The 17,255-nt window shown below is 42.6% G+C and overlaps 2 protein-coding genes across 2 annotated transcripts; both read left to right on the top strand.

The window, feature by feature from the left end:
• Positions 1-12,777: 12,777 nt before the first annotated feature.
• On the top strand, positions 12,778-14,839 carry LOC123988540 (trichohyalin-like). The gene is made up of 4 exons (XM_046288981.1): positions 12,778-13,116; positions 13,168-13,180; positions 13,280-13,588; positions 13,749-14,839. The coding sequence occupies exons 1-4, from the start codon at positions 12,778-12,780 to the stop codon at positions 14,837-14,839; spliced, it is 1,752 nt and encodes a 583-aa protein (XP_046144937.1).
• A 579-nt stretch (positions 14,840-15,418) lies between these two features.
• LOC114881326 lies at positions 15,419-16,414 on the top strand. The gene has a single exon (XM_029198072.1). The coding sequence runs from the start codon at positions 15,419-15,421 to the stop codon at positions 16,412-16,414; it is 996 nt and encodes a 331-aa protein (XP_029053905.1).
• Positions 16,415-17,255: the final 841 nt, after the last annotated feature.

Raw genomic sequence — 17,255 nt, forward strand, 5'->3', positions numbered from 1 at the left:
TTATTGGTTTGAATCTGGCAATGGAAAAAACTCAATGGATGACGTTTACTAGGAATAGGGCAAGAGCAGGCTCCAAGTACAGTTTATCAATCGGGAATACAGTAGTGGAGAGTAGTAAAGAGGTTTGTTTTCTGGGGGTGGTTTTGGATGAGGGTTTGACCTTCAATAGCCAAGTGGGATATGTGTGTAGTAAAGCGAGGAAACGTCTTGACATCTTACGCTATATAGCGGAAATTAAGAAGGGAGTGAAACCTAGCACGATGTTAGTGTTTTTTAAGGGCTTGGTCCGTTCGGTTATAGAATATGGTATCTTTGTGTATTTCTGGGGTAACAAGAAGGGTAGAGAAAAATTAATTAAGCTCCAGAACGCGGGTTTGAGGGTGGCGATGGGCTATAGGATGTCCACCCCGATCAACGTAATGAACGTCGAAGCGGGAGTGGTTTACATGGTGGAAGTTTTAATGGAGAGGTTTATGTTTAAGCATAGGATCAATAGTAATAGTGTGGCGAAGGAAAGTCTTCTAAACTTTATAGTTTTGAGAGATGAAGAAGAATGGGATGTTATGGAACCGTGGGCTAGGTCCTGGGTAAAACTAGAAGAATGGATGGATAAGATTAGGAAGGTAGATTTGAGTAGAGAGGAATGGTTGTCATTTGGAAGTTTCTTGGAAAAGGGGGGGTTTAGGGTGAATTGGGAGATGGGAAAACGTAGAAAGGATGTGAAATTTCGGATAGTGCTCTGTTTAGAGAAATTAAAAGTGAAATCTGGAAAGACCAAATAAATGACAATATAGTGGAGATTTTTACAGATGGTTCTAAGAAATTAGGGGCGGATGCAGTAGGGGCAGGAATGGTAGTTAGGCATTGTAGTAATGAGTGGGAAGAGTTTGGATGGTCTCTCAGCAAGGCTACTTCGATTTTTTCGGCAGAAGCTTTTGCGATCCTGCAAGCTATGAAGTTTATAAATAGCAGGCCCAAAGTGTGTAGGTTTTTTATTGTCACGGATTCAGCCAGTGTGTTAGAGAAGATTGCTCATCTAAGGGATAATGTGGGAGAATGCCCGTGGGTTCTAGAGATAGCGCGGGAACTAAAAAAAATGCCCTATTGGATGGAATAGAGGATGTGAGTACGATGAACGTGGCTTTCGCGTGGTTGCCGAGCCACGTGGGTATTGAAGGAAATGAAAGGGCGAATGCTCAGGCAGGAATTGCAACTCTGGGGGAGGAGGGATTGGAGTTTGGGGTGTCGGCTAGTGACATCAAGCTGTTCCTCATGGAGGGCGCCTGGAAGAGGTTCTTTAATAAAATGCAGGGTATCGGCCTTTTTAAGGGTGTTAAATATTTCAGCAATTGAAATAATAACGTGGGTAATAAGAAGCCCTGGTTCCATAAAATATCAGGGGTGGACAAGGAGTTACTCACCCGAATGAGCAGATTGAGAGCGAACCACTTCAAATTGGGAGAATCCTTGTTTAGGACAAATTTGGTGGAAAATAAAGAGTGCAGTTGTGGTTTTAGTGAGGAATCGATAGAGCATGTAGTCTGGGGATGCGATAAATTTTTCCTGGACAGGATAGAATTGAATGAGTACTTGGAAGAGAAGGGGTTCTCCCCTGGGTCTGATGTTTTGGAAATTTTTATGGGAGGGAATCTGGGGGTTTGTAAGAAGACCTCCAAATTCCTAGACAAACTTGGTAGAGTAATTTGATATTTTTCTGCAGCATGTATTACGGATGAGAGGCCACGTGATGGATATACAGGACTGGTGAGATTTACCGCTCTTATCTCTTTAGTTATAAATAGTTGTAAGAGTGGAAATGTTCTACATGTTCTGTTTTATTGGAATTTGTAATCTCAGAGAATGGCGGAATGTCTTTGGTTTGAGAGATTTGAAAAAAGCCGCCGTTTTCGTTGGGTAATATAGGAGGGGAACCCTCCTTCCGAACGTCATCTTGGGCTTCGCCCGAGTAAACCCGATATGTAATGTACTGTAATGTTTTCCGTTTTCTCTGGATCCCACGCTTTTTCTTAGCACGTGTGCACAGAATCGTTCTCGAGTCTTAGCGGAGCACCACCATTTCCACTCGCTCAAGGGTGGACCGAAGCCAGGGAGAGGGACCGCCTCCGGACAGAGATGAGTTCCTCCACCATTGGGGCAGGAATGATCCTGAGGGAGGATTCAGGATCCCACGAGGAGGGGATGACAGCCAACATCGATCAAAGATCTTCACCGCCAAGCTCAGATCGATTCCAAGCTTCAAACCGCCTGCATACGTTCTTGTCAAAGATATAATCAGGAAATAAAGTCTTATAATTTTTTATTTTTAAATGCAAAGGTGTTTTGTTTTATTAAAGGCCGCGCCGCGTGCAGAGCGCTTCAGCGCTCCACGGGCACCTTACTCACGTCCCCAAAATCTCTCTAATCTGGAACGGCACACGCAACAAGGTGTTGCGTGTGGATTTGGATATTTAGGGATTTTTAGGATGTTAACAAACGTGGGTAAGGTACCCGTGGGGCGCTAAAGCACGCTGCTCGCAAGGTGCGAAATGAGTTTAACAAACCACTGTTTACTGTTGTTTGAATATTGTTTAGTCCAACTCTTTATTAAAATGTCCTGATTTTATGTTTTAAAAAATGCCTTTGAATTCAGCGTGGGAACAACTTGTCCAAATCGAGCGACAAAATCATTCTGAACATTCTACGCTTGGCGAAGCAGATCTTCGCGCGTCGTCGGTCGATTCCCCTTCCTTGATGGATCCTGGATCCTCCCTCAGGATCATCCCTCGTCCAAAGGTGGAGGAGTCCACTCCGTCCTGCGTAGGCTCCTTCTCCTGGCTGCGATCCACCCTCAGGCGCGTGGAAGTGGAGGCGCTCTGCCAAGACGCTAGAACATTGCAGCGCACATGTGCTACGAGAAAGCGTGGGACCCAGAGAAAATAGGAAACGACAAGACCTTGTACGTGCCAAAGGCAACTCTTGAGGAAATTTACGACCCTCTCAGAGTGCATGAATAGACAGGATATCGGAAAAGACTTCGTAACTTTTAAGGACTTTCGTGACTTGGTCAAAAACAACGAATTCGATATGGTCTATCATAAATTAATCTTTCAAGAATTTTAGAAGTGAAACTATCCTATTCTCTGGATTTCCGGCCTTCTCTCAGCTCGATCACCCACGTCGAGGGGTTTACAATTTAGGCTTTGTCTATTTATATAAGTGTACGCGCAGATGGTGTTTAAATTTCGCTCTTGATTTATAACCATCGATACAAAAGGTCCTCGACTGATATTCGAGACATATCGATACTACAGACTATCGATAAATATTCCCATGGCAGTGTCGCCATACCACTCTAAACATATTCACGTGATAACGTTTCACGTTACAAAGGTATTGTGTCGCTACCGCGCCAACAGCGTCACGCTACCGCGCCTGAGCTGACTCTCTAGAGCAGGCATGGGCACGAAACCGGCTCAAAGAGCGCGTCTGACAGCGACACTGTTTTGGGAGCGCGCTTACTCTACTGATTCGCTCTTTCGAGATGGTGGGGCAGCATTGTAGGAGAAATCGAGCTGCGGCGGTGAGGTGATACGAACGTGTGGCGTTCGACAGAGAACGTCACACATGCATGCTTCGACTGCGTACCCTAAAGATACTACGGAGTGGGGATATTTCTCCGCCGCTCGGTTCGGTTCTCGCTCCGCTTTGAGCTCGGCGACAAGCTCCGGAGCGCCGGAGAGCGCTCCGGCTCAATTTACTACTAGCTGCCCATGTCTGCTCTAGAGTCTCAGTCTCATGGTCTCAGTTCTTCTGATAAAAGAGTCCCTAGAACAATCGATCGCCACCGATCGCGGATTCTTAAAGGTTTCCTCCGTCGCTTCGCTCGAACGATTTTGCTGTCCATTCGATTAGAAAATCTTGAATATCACGCTCCCGTTTCACAGCGTGCTCGCGTTTCGAGACAATAGTCGTATTATAGAAATGTACCGGTGTCTCGACGGGAAAACCGCCTAGTCCGGAACCACGTGCGACGCAGTTGTTGTTTCACGACGAATAAACTTTGTGAGATTCCCTCTTAAACTCTGCCTTGTCATTTCCTCTGTATTAATCGGGTTGATGGCTGAACTTTACTTTACCGGACCCAAAATTTTTGACATTTTTTTTTCATCTATAGTTTTTGATGTGTAGAATCCAAATATGCAAGTCTTAACTTTAGGAATCCAATGATTAAAAGGTTATGAGCGTGTAAAGTTTGACACTTTTAGTGCATTTGCTACGTTACTGTGACCCCATATTGGCTTCTTGTCCAATGAACGGTATCGCTAGCTGCAGGCAGACGCATGTGGGTACCGATCACTTTAGCGGGTACAGTCAAACCGTAAATTTGATGCTGTCTGAGTTAGTTAGGTTTGGAGTTCCACGGTGGCAACCGTTGGAGACGGACGTGTGTGAGGAGTAGTCTACCTTTTAGGGAGTTTTTTCTGAAGGACTGTTTCTGGAGTTCGGTGTAATAATAATTTTAGGGGGGTAGTTTTATCGGAGAAGTGCAGTGTTCTGGGGTTTGCTTTTGTCCGTAGAAGCAAGCTCTGCAGAAAATAGAAGCAAGTGAGAGTGTGACTTCCCCCTGCGACAACGGGTTGTCGCAGGGTGGAGTGGAGCGTTTAAAGAAAAGAAGGAAGAGGATTGGAAAATGTAAGGAAAGGAGCAAAAGCGAAGGAGAAAAATTGAAGAAGATAAAGGAACCCACCATAGGAAATAATCCTGGAATGGAAGAATTCGAAACGGAGTATTTAGAGGAAGACGTAGAGGCTAGGGAATTTTTTGAATTCCTGAACAAAAGCCGAAAGTCGTTGGACGGAGACAAACTTGACAGTGAGAAAGACCCTGGAAGAAATAATAAGGAAAAGGAAGAGGAAGAAGTAGCAGACAAGGTAATGGAGGAAAACCCTAGAGCAGAGATGGCGGCACAAGGAGGGATTGGTACCCCTGATATAAGAAAGGAGAAAGAGGAAGAAGAAGTAGCGTCCCATTCTTTGAAGAACGACGCAGACGTGAGGACTACGATAGAGGAAGGCAGAAAAGTAAGGAAGAGGGTTGCGGAAGAAGTGTTCGAAAAGGCGATAGAAGGTAATAAAAGGGACAAAAAGGAAATAGAAGCCGAAACCGAGCCTACAGCTAGTATTTCCCCTACAGATAAAGAAGAAAAGGAGAACCACGCACAGCAAGACGTGGAGATCGGTGGAAAGTTAGGATTGAGAAGAAGCAGTAAGGACGCTAAAGAATCAAAGGAAGCAGTAGGGGCAGTGGAAAGACAAAGAAAAGAAAGAGGACGAGGTGAGAAAAAGCAATACTATTTAGAGGAACTGAAGAGTCGTGAATACACAATTACTATGGTGTTAAGTAAGGAGAACACAAGCAAATTCAAAAGGAATAATATCGTCAAGATGTATAAAATATTAAACTCGAAAGCGCGTTTCCTACGGGGTCTTAAAATGGTGGGTTTCAATAAAGCTGAGCTTATTTTCAGCGAAATGGCGGCAGCAAATGCTATCCTCAAAATGGCGGAGCAAAATGGTGCAGGATTCGAAGCCTTCCTCTCAGACAGGAAGAAGTCAAGAAAGGGAGTTATTACGGAATGGGAGGACTCTATTAATGAACTGATTGACTTCGTTATGCCGGGCCAAGGGGAATTTAAGTGCGAAAGACTAAGGAGAAAAGTGTTCAAAGATGGAAAGAGTGAGTGGACGGATGGTGTCGCAATTTTGGTTACTATAAAGGGTGATCGATTGCCTACCGAGATCAAAATCGGGGCGGGCCATGTGGGCCTACGGGTGTTCCCTTATGTGGAGCAGGTAAAGCAATGCTACAAATGCTTTGCGTATGGGCATATGCAGAAGTATTGTCGCGCGTTAAAAAAGTGTTTAGTTTGTTTGGAGAGAGAGCATGGGAAATGTGAAAAAAATCCGGTGTGTCTAAACTGTGGAGGGAATCATACGTCCCTCTCCAAAACATGTTGGATCCACCAAAAGGAAAAGGCAATTCGCAAAGTGATGGCATACAAAAATGTGGCGTATGCCACGGCGAAGAGCATTGTCGCGAAACAAATCGGAGAGGACTGGGACGAGGAAGCAGTTGGGAGGGATGGTGGGAGCAGGGACTATCCAACTTTGCCAACTAGGAGGGTAGATTTCTGGGAATCAAAAGAGGTTCCATTGGTTGATGAGTTGGAAACCTTGAGGGAAGCCAAGAGAAAGGCTGGTCTGGGAATGTTGGGGGCGAGAAGATGGGAGAATCGCCTAGACAACATGAAAAGGACCACCAGTCAAGGAGGAAGTAAAGGAAGAGGAAGAGGCAGACTAAGGGAAGAAGAAAAGGCTAGACTTAGTAACGCAAGGGGCTCCCAAGGCCCGACAATCAGTATTTCCAACGCCTACGAGTCACTACGAGAAGAGGGCGAAGAGGAGGTACAGGAGGATGCGGAATACGAGTTTGGGAATGGACTACCGGTGGAGAGCGCCATCAAAAAAATCAGCAGTATGGAGCAGCGAGCTCAGAAAAGATTGATTGAGCAGTTGGAGAAGAAGAGAGAGGAAGAGTTCTTGTCGGATTTGATGAAGCTCATAGCAGACAAAGGATATGAGCAAGAAGTTGAAAAATTGCTGATGGATAAGAAGGAAAGCGAGCCAAAAAGGTCAGAAGAAGAGGAGTACATTTATTGGAATGTTACAAGTCACAGACCTAACTGGGAGGTCCCGATCCCTGAAAAAACCAGGGAAAAGTTAAGAAGAAAGAAAGAAAAGTATGAGGCGCAGAAGGCGGCAAAAGAAGCCCAAGAAAGAGAATTGGAGGAAATTGCTGTCAGGGCACGCCAAGAGTATGGCTGGACGGCGGAACATGCAAAACAGGAGGACGAGTACAGGAAGGGAAGATTGGAGGAGCTTATGAAGAGGATCGAGGGAAGGGTTTGCGATAATAGAGTAGATGTATACGACGAAGAACGTTATGGACAATAAAGTGTGGATGCAGTATGGACGAGTGTGGGATGTGAGTGAAGCGTGGAGGGATAGAAGTGGTCAATTTAATTTTTTAAGCTTTGGTCGAAAAAGACGATGTTTCATTTTTATTTTGGCAATTATGTCGTTAAGGTTTAAGGAAAAAAAATTTTCTTTTGTGGTTCAAGCCATGCGATTTGACTACCGTTTTGTTAACTATGGTTGGGGGAGATTACACCCCATGAATGTTTTTATACTGTTAACTAAAAATTTTGTAGAAGTAGTGGGAGTCTCAACTAAGTATGTATGTTTAAATGATAGGACAAAAAGGAGGAAACATAATCATTGGATTCAAAGCTTGCTAGGTAAAGCGGCAAAGATTGCAGATATTGTTACTCTATATTGGTTTTCCGGAAAAAATGTATTTGATGTAATCTGTTTTGGTGATGGGTTAGTAGTAATTACTAAAAAAACTTATGTAAAATTTAAAGGTTGGCAAGATAAGCTCTGTGAATTATACATTAAAGCTAAACATTTTTGTAGGTATGTGACTTGTTACTGCCCCCCCTGTTGCGAAGCTTGGAGGGTATGGCGGACGAGGGTTGACAGAGGACATGACGAATACGCAATAGATTATTGTAGTAAAGAGAGGAGAAAGGGTAGAGAATCATTTAATGGCTCCGACAACTTCCAATGGTAAGTTTTGTGGAACCTGGAACGCCAGGAGCGTAAGGGGGAAATTGGGAGAATTAAAAGAAAACGTGAAAAACTGACATTCTTGGAATAACTGAAACTTGGCTCAAAAAGAAAGATAGGTTTGTGGTCCCGGGTTATAATGTTATCAGAGGGGATTTGAAGGAGGATAGGCAGGGTGGTGGACTGGCTTTTTTAATACAAGAGGGTGTGAAATATACAGTAAGGAAAGATTTGAAGTGGAAAGGGGTTGGAAGGGAAATTCTCGGTATTTCAGTGGACTCTGATCAGGGAATTTGGGATATCCTACTTATTTATAGGAGACCAGGGGGCAGATGGGAAAGGGAGGATTGAGTTAGATTGTTTAGTAATAAAAGACTAGGGATCGAGACGATCTTTATGGGAGATTTTAACGCCAGAAACAAGGTCTGGAATTGCGTAGTCGATAGTAAGGAGGGCAATTTACTAGAAGAGGTAGTTAGGGATAATGATATGTTCGTGATTAACACTTACACTAACTCGGGGATTGGAACAGGGGGGAGACCGCCCTCTAGCATATATTTGTTTATTGGGTCGCATTATGCAATGGATATTGCAACGGTGGTGGAAGAAAATGAAACAATAGGGTCGGACCATCAGGTTATAGGTTTGATTCTTGGAGATGAAGAAATACATAGAATAAAAGAGGTAAAAGGGTCTACTAGGAAATTTAGAGGGGATAAAATAAATTGGGATAGTTATATCATAGCGTCAGGGGAAGAAGCGAATAGGTTGAGAGAGTCCTGGAATGAGGAAGGATGGGAAAACATTGATGTTGAGGTTAGATGTAGAGAATTTACGGAGGCGTTAACTAATATTATTAAACAATCAGGGGGTCTTGCGTATGGGGAAGAGAAAAGTGGGAATAGGGGAAAAAACGCGGGATGGGCCTAATAAGAATAGTATTAGGAAACAGATTTGGTGAGACGAAGAATGTAATGTGGCCAAGCAGGCCAGAAGAAAAGCGGTTAAGAGTTTTATTAAGAGACCAAATCAGGCTAACTGGACTAGTCTAAGGGAAATGGGGAAACAGATGAGAAAATTAATTGAAGAAAAGAAGTCCAAGGCGTGGGACGAATTTGCAACATCTATTGATTGCCACACTAGCGCGAAGGAGGCTTGGCAAAAGATTAAACAGATTAAGAATGGAATTGGTAGAACAGGCTGTAGAATTCTTGACGAGACGGAAATTAGTAGATTGGAAGAGACAGAAATAGATAAAATACTTTCATATAATCAAGATATAGGAATAGGGGAGGGGGAACAGGAAGAGTCGGATGGGAGAGATACAGAACGTAACATAGAAGAGGGCGTAGAGGAAGATAATTGGAGTTCGCTTATAAGGCCTTTTGAAGAAAGGGACTTACAGGATATATTGGAGTCAGTTCGACCCGCCTCGGCCCCGGGGGAGGATGGGATATCGTACCTATATATTAAGAAATTGGATAAGGGAATGAGGGGGTGTTTGTTGAACCTATATAATTGGATTTGGAAGAATAGTCGAGTCCCGAAATCATGGAAGCGGGTCGTGATAAAATTCCTAGAAAAGCCCAGTAAAAAGGCTCTGAGACCTATTTCTTTGATCAGCTGCTTAGGAAAAATTCTAGAGAGGTTGGTAAAGGATAGGCTGGGGGACTGGTCGGAGAAAGAGGGGATTGTGGACCCTCGACAGAGCGGCTTTATGAAGGGAAAATCCACAATGGACAACCTAGTGACATTGACTACGGATATTAAAGGGGGCTTTAGGGAAAAGAAAGAAACGGTCGGAGTCTTTTTGGATGTGAGCTCGGCATACGACCACGTTAACCATACTAAACTAAAGGAAATTTTAAAAGAAAAGAAATGCCCCAAAAGAATGGCTGAATTCATTTCAAACTGGTTGAAAGATAGAACGGCGATATGCTGCAGGAAATATGTGGAAGGGGTTAAAGGTCAAATTAGGAGAGGACTGCCACAGGGCTCAGTACTGAGCCCCTTACTTTATAATATTTATACCTCAGAAATCTGCAGAGGACTGGAACGGTGGGGGGTGAGGATCTTACTGTACGCGGACGACATTGTCATATATGTAATGGGAGAGAGTGCAAGGGAAATGAGGGAGAAAATAGAGGGGGCTGTGGACATATTACTGAGGAACTTAAAAGAGCTGGATTTGGGATTGGCGGAGGGGAAGTCAAAAATAGTTATTTTCTCACGGATGAGAGATAAAAATAAAGAGCTTAGAGAGTTTAGAATAGAAGAAGAGGTTTTGGAAAGTGAGGACCACGCTCAGTTCCTGGGAATAACCCTGGATAGGTCGCTTAATTACAAGAAACACATAGAGAGGGTAACGAACAAAGTTAGAAAGAAATTGGACATATTAAGGTTTATTGCGGGCATTAAGAAGGGGGTGAAGCCGGGGACAATGTTGATTTTTTTCAAAGGTCTGATTAGGTCGGTAATAGAATATGGTTTGTTTGTTTACTTCTGGGAAAATGAAAAAGCGATGAATAAAATCATGAGATTACATAATGCAGGGGTGCGGGTGGCAATGGGTTGCAGAATAACTACCCCCATAAATGTAATGAATACAGAAACAGGGATAATGGACTTGGAGACCAGGGCGGGGGCGCTACTGGAGAGATTTGTAATGAAGCATAGAACAAAGGGTAATGGGGTAGTTTTCGAATCCCTAATGAGGACATTGGTAGTGACGGAAGAAGTCGGCTCGGAGGAGCCAGACCCTTGGATGAGGGCATGGTGTAAAGCAGAAGGGTTGGCAGGAAGAGTTATGAAGGGGAAGGTAGAGAGGGATGTAGTTAATAGAGAACGGGAGTTTGCAGAAAAGGAGGGAATAATAGTGGACTGGGAGACGGGGAAAAGTAGAAAAGCGGAAACTTTCTCAGATTATCGACTAGCCAAGGAAATCAAAGAGAGGGGGTAGTTGAAATTTATACGGATGGCTCCAAGAGGGACTTGAAGGACGTAGTTGGGGCGGGATTAGCGATCAAGGTAGGGACCGGGGAATGGCTGGAAGAGTCATGGTCTTTGAATAAAGTTACGTCTGTCTTTTCGGCGGAAGCATTCGCGATTCTCCAGGCAGTTAAGAAAGCAAGATCTAATTGGGGGAGGGAAAGAGTGTTAATTCCAACAGACTCTGCAAGTGTACTTAAAAAATTAGAGGGTTACGCCAGGAGGACTGGTAGCAACCCTTGGATACGTGAAATTGTGAAGGAAATAATGAACCTAGAGATAGAATATAGGAGGTTAGAACAACCGGTACTCGAGCCAGGAATAGCAGGCAATAGATTGGGTTTTGCATGGATCCCCAGCCATGGGGGTATTGAGGGAAACGAGAGGGCGGATTTAAAAGCGGGGGAGGCCACAAACGGGGATGACACATTCGAGTTTGGAATAGTGGAAAGGGATGTTCTGGGGTACATCATGGAGAGTGCATGGATGAGAAACCATGAAAGAGCTAAAAGAAAAGAGGAAATAAAAGGGGCAAAATATTTTGCAATGGAAAACAATAATGTGGGGACGAAAAAACCATGGTTCGATAGCATAAAGGGATTAAATAGGGGTGATTTGGTAAGATTGAGTAGAATCAGGTCAAATCACTTCAACCTGGGAGAATCATTATTTAGGAAAAATCTTACCGAAGAAAAAGGGTGTCTATGTGGGGCAGATTTAGAATCAATTGAACACGTAATATGGGAGTGTGATAGATTTTGGGAAAGCAGATCAGAACTGAACAGGTTCTTGTTCTCAAAAGGGTTTAATGAGGGGGAGGATGTTATCGAAATGTTGATGGGGGAGACTTGGGGGTTATTAAACGCATCTCCAGGTTCCTAGACAAACTGGGGAAAGTTATATAAGAAGAGGGATGGACATGATTTAGCAGCCATGATGGAGTAAAGCTACAGGAGGGGCAGCAACATGAGGGTTTGGCTACTTTTTTGTTGTATACGTATTGGGATGATTTAAGAATGGGTTATGTGTGTGAAAGTGTGAGTAATAAGTTATAATGATTTGTATTGAAGCATCATATATTTTATAATTAGCGCCAATAATGTACCCGGGCTATATAGGAGGCGATGCCCCCTGAAACGCCATCTTGGGCAAAGCCCAAGAAAACTTGAAATAGAATAGAAATAGAATAGTTAGGTTTATATTTATTTTACAAACAGACTGTATTACCCATGTGAGAATCAATCAGGTTATACATTGTTGCGAGTGGATTTAGTTATCTAGGGATTTTTGGATATTAATAACGTGGTTAAGGTGCCCGTGGAGCGCTGAAGCGCTCTGCTCGCGGCACGGGTTTTAATAAAACACACTTTGCGTTTAAGAATAAATGGAGTTTGAATTTCTTTATTTTTGACTTTATTCTTTCCAGAAATTGAATCAAGACGGGTTGAAGCTTTGAATCGTTCTGAGCTTGGCGGTGAAGATCTTCGATCGATGTTGGCTGCCATCCCCTCCTCGCTGGATCCTGAATCCTCCCTCAGGATCATCCCTGGTCCAATGGTGGTGGGGCCCATCCCTGTCCGGAGGCGGTCCCTCTCCCTGGCTTCGGTCCACCCTTGGGCGAGCGGAAGATGGTGGTGCTCCGCCAAGACTCGAGAACGATTCCGCGCACACGTGCTAAGAGAAAGCGTGGGATCCAGAGAAAACGGAAGATAAAAGGTCTGGCGCTAGCGAGTCAAGGCAACCCTTAAGAGAATTTACGACCCTCTGTAAATAAGCAGGATGTCGAAGAGACTTCGACAGTTTCAAGAACCAACATGATATTCGTTAAGAGTAACGAATTAGATACGGCCCGCAATAAATTAGTTTCTTAGAAATTTCAAGTGTGACAGTCTTATTTCTCCGGATTCCCAACTCTCTCCCAGCACGATCACCCGTGTTGAAAGTTTTACAATGTCTTATCTATTGTTTGTTTATTCCTTTGAATTTTGGTTCCTAATTTGAGTTCCGTCTGGACCGCGGTAGGAAAAGGATGCGTTGAGAACGGAAAGATATTAAAAGTGCAAAATAAATACCTAAACTATAAAGAAAAGAGACAGTGCCAATGGCGGTTAGTGAAAGCATGAGCACCAACATGAGGGAGAACACAGCATCCAGGGAATCACAGGAAACCAACGGAATAAATGAAAGTACTAGCACCAAAATGGTAAGTAAAATTAAGGTTGGCAGGGCCGAAAATAACGGCAAAAGTTTAAACGAGGAGACAAAGGAATGTAACAAAGGAATTAAGAAACCAAGCATCGTGGTAGCAAAGAAAGTCAGAATAATAGAAAACGAAGAAATAAAGAAAAAATATAAGATAGTTGACAACCAAAGCATAGATAAGGGTACAGGATTAAAGGAAAACGGAAAAGGAAAAGAAAGTGAAAATATAAACAGAAAGGTAAGTGAACATTCATACAATAGAGAAAGTGAAAACGATATTATCTATCAGAATGATCTGGAGAGTGGGGAATATACGACAACAGTAAGTTTAAATAAGCAAAAATTATCAACAAAAAGGAAATATAATTTAGTCAAAATTTATAACTGTATAAACATTTTAGGTGTTAAAATCAGAGAGATACGCATGGTGGCTTTCTCGAGAGCGGAGGTTACAATGTACAACAAAATGGAAGCTCACAAAGTAATTGAATATAGCAGACGTAAAGATGCAGGGTACGTAGCATCGATACCTAGAAGAAAAATGTCAAGGCGTGGAGTAACAAAAGAGTGGGAAGGATCTATTGAAGAGCTAATGGAATGCACCATGGCTGGACAAGGTGAATTTGAAGCGCAAAGGCTCAAAAAACGAAAGCTAAGAGATGGAAAAGCTGTATGGGAAGAAAGTGATTCTATACTATTGAAGTTCAAAGGTGACTCTATACCTACTAGACTATACATCGGGCAGGGCCACGTATGGCTGAAAGTAGAGCCGTTCGTAGAGAGTGTGAAGCAATGCTTCAGGTGTTTTAAATTCGGCCACCTGCAGAAAAATATGTAAAGCAACATGTAAACGATGCATGATATGTGCAGGGGAATATCATGGCGAATGTAGAGGGGAACCAAAATGCGTAAACTGTGGCCAGCAGCATAGGTCAAACGCCAGGGAATGCCTTATCTTCCAAAGAGAAAGCGAAACGAAAAAAATTATGGCCTACAAAAACGTATCTTATGCACAGGCAAGAGAAATTTTAAGGGACAAGTATACAGGCAGAAAATATGATATAGACATTGAAAGCGAAACAGACTTCCCAAGGCTTAAAACTAATAGCAGAGGAAGAAGAGAGAATTGGGAGAGACTCGAAATACCCAACAACGATGATAAATATAACGAATGGAAAACGAAAAGAGGTCCATTTAGGAACAGGGAAAGGGAGACCAGCGATGATAGCGACAATGGAAGAATGACGCAAAGAAGAGAGCAACTGGGATCTTTTAGGTATACAGACAGATTCCAGGAAAGGGAAATGAAGACCGCTGCGAGACAAGACAGGGTCAGGATAATGAACAGAGTGCCACTGGCACGAGAGAGACCGTGGGTGAAGGATCCACCTGGAATCAATGTTTACGAGGAATATGACAACAATGAGGAAACGAGGAAGAAAAAGCTAACGGGAAGAATAAGAGGAGAAAATTATAAATTGCTTGATGAAATAAAGAGCAAATCAGATGACAAAATCTTGGAGCAAATAATTCAACTGATAAGTGAAAGAAACCTACTGAACAACTTCGAGAGAAAAATAAAAGAAACAATAAAACGTAAAGAAAAGGAGGTACCGGTTGACCCGGAGGAAGACTGGTGGGGGTGTGGGCCTCATTTCCACACAGTAATCCCTGAAAAAATGGAAAAAAGATTCGCCAGACAGAGAGAAAGAAAGGAAGAAATAGAGAAACTACATCAAAGAAAGGAATCACCTGCCAAGGATGCAGAAGGGAAAGTTGCAACTGAAAATGATAAGCAAACAAAAATCCCTTCAAACCAAACGGAAGAAGGAAAAATGGTCGATGAAGTTGAACTGGAAGAAATTGAAATCGAACCAGAACCAGTAGCTACCACGAGCAAAAAAAGTACTGAGACAAGGAAAGACGAAGAAAATGAGCAATCAATGGAAGACAAAGATTAAACGTAAACCTAATCCTAATTAATACCTGTACAGTTAGTGATAAGGAATAAAGAAAGATACATAAAAGTAAATAAGTAAAATAAGCATAGCAAGTAAGTCATTTATTCAGCGTTTATTATACAAGTAAGTCAAAATTAAAAATAAAAATAAAAAACAAAAAAAAGAAAAATATAATAAAAAAGAAAACACAAAAAGAAGAATCTACTATACTGTAAGTAAACCACTATTAATTAAGCTTATAATATATAATAATATTAATAATTCAAAAACACGCAAAATAGCCACACCAATAATAACAAATTACGCAAGATGCTTGTAGGAATGTGGAATGCGAGGAGCGTCAGAGGAAAAGTTACAGAAATAAAATCGATAGTGGATGAATACGACATCATGGCAGTCATGGAGACATAGCTCTATCCTGAATTCGATTTGACGCATAAAGGATATAAAATAATAAGAAAAGACGCCCTGGATGTTACAAATAGAGCAACCAGAAGAGGCGCGATTGATGGCGGCCTCTGCTTTATAGTAAGGGACCAGATTAAGATAAAGGAAAAAGTAATAAATGATAATATAAACATGGAAACGCTGGCAATAACGGTAGAGTCCGATGAAGGAGAAACAGATTTGATCCTGGTGTATAGAAATCCATCCAAAAACACAACAACAGACCAATGGCGTGGGCTGATAGACAACCTGGAAGCAAAAGAAAGAACAATCATACTGGATGACATGAACGCCAAAAACACGGAATGGAACTGTGTGGAAAACGACACTCAGGGTGTAAGATTGGCAAACGTCATGGAAGAAGGAGACGTGTTTATAGCAAACAGGGACACACTGTCACGCCCAGCCTCGGGGTCGCATAGAGCGTCTAATATTGACCTAGTACTGCTGAAATATGAAATGCTCCAAACACTGAGTGTGGAGAACTCGGGAATAACCCTGGGATCTGATCACCAAATAGTCAATATAGTAATGGACATAACAATACCACCGGCGAATGTGGGAAATAGATTTTCCACAAGGAAGTATGGCTTTAAAAAGATAAACTGGAAGGTATTTCATACAAAAATGGAAGAAACAGCAGAAAACATAGCTAAGGAAGCGTCTGATACAGCAACGGAAGCAGACGAAAAATTACTAATAAGGGAAGCGATATACAAAGGATTAGAGGAATCGGGCGCCACCAAAAAGAAGCAACCGCCAAATCGACAAGGGAGGACAGGTGAAAACAGAGAAAAAAAACAGAACAAGCAAAGATGGTGGGATGACGATTGTAACAAAGCAAGAGAAGAGAAGAGAAGAGCATTAATGGCCTTCAATCGACATCCAAACGAAGAGACGTGGAAAACGTACAAAATAAACGATAAGAAAATCAAAGCAACAATAAAAAAGAAAAGAAAGCAAGCGTGGGAGAAATTCGCTGAGAATGTAAACCACAGCTCGGACTGCAAATCGCTATGGGAACAAATAAAGGGCATCCAAAAGGGAAGGAAGCCTACATACAAGAAATCTCATGACGGAGGACGAAAGAAGAGAGGTGGAGGACATAGAAATAAAGAAAATATTTGATGACGAGACTCTACCGATAAGCGGAACTAGCGGAGTGGCAACGGAAGAGGAAAGAAATGAATATGCAAGTCAACCAGGAGAACAACGAGAAGAACCACTGAGCATGAAAGAGCTAATAACATCAATCTCTAAAACGAACAAGAAATCTGCCCCAGGAATAGATGGGGTTGACAATAAAACGATAAGTATGCTACCGTTATCAGTACTAAATGTTGTTTTAAAATTGTTCAACAGAATCTGGGACTCTGGCAATGTTCCGCCTGGGTGGAAGAATGCTGCGGTGATCTTACTGGATAAACCGGGTAAAAAAGCGCTCAGACCAATAGCGCTGACGAGCTGCCTAGGAAAAACCATGGAAAGAATAATAAACTCCAGGCTGGTTGACTGGGCGGAAAAGAACAAAATAATGCACGCCTGGCAAAATGGGTTCAGGAAAGGCAGGTCAACCATTGACAACTTGGTTAGACTGCACACCGACATACAGGAAGGTTACAACGAAGGAAGAGCCACGCTAGCGGCTTTTCTGGATGTCAAGTCAGCATATGACATGGTGGACCATGGAATGCTTTTGTCAATTCTAATGAAAAAAAGATGTCCTGCTAAGATCTTCAAGTACATAAAAGGTTGGCTCGAGAGCAGAACGGCTACAGTGGCCAGAAGATTTGACGAGGCAGCAGAGGGAACGGTAAAAAGGGGCCTGCCTCAGGGATCAGTCCTGAGCCCCATTCTATATAATATCTACACAAGCGACATTATGTTAGGCCTGGACGATGAAGAGCTAGTCAAGTTACAATTCGCGGACGACATAGGTATATACGTTTCAACAAAAGGGTATAGAGTC

Source organism: Osmia bicornis, chromosome 15 (assembly GCF_907164935.1).
Source record: "Osmia bicornis bicornis chromosome 15, iOsmBic2.1, whole genome shotgun sequence".
NCBI classification, from domain to species: domain Eukaryota; kingdom Metazoa; phylum Arthropoda; class Insecta; order Hymenoptera; family Megachilidae; genus Osmia; species Osmia bicornis.

Bases quoted from the DNA above. Each gene is read 5' to 3' on its own strand.
- LOC114881326 (XM_029198072.1), top strand. From the start codon at position 15,419: ATGGAAACGCTGGCAATAACGGTAGAGTCCGATGAAGGAGAAACAGAT.
- LOC123988540 (XM_046288981.1), top strand. From the start codon at position 12,778: ATGGCGGTTAGTGAAAGCATGAGCACCAACATGAGGGAGAACACAGCA. The intron at 13,589-13,748 runs GTGACTCTATAC...TGATATGTGCAG, and splicing joins TATACTATTGAAGTTCAAAG to GGGAATATCATGGCGAATGT.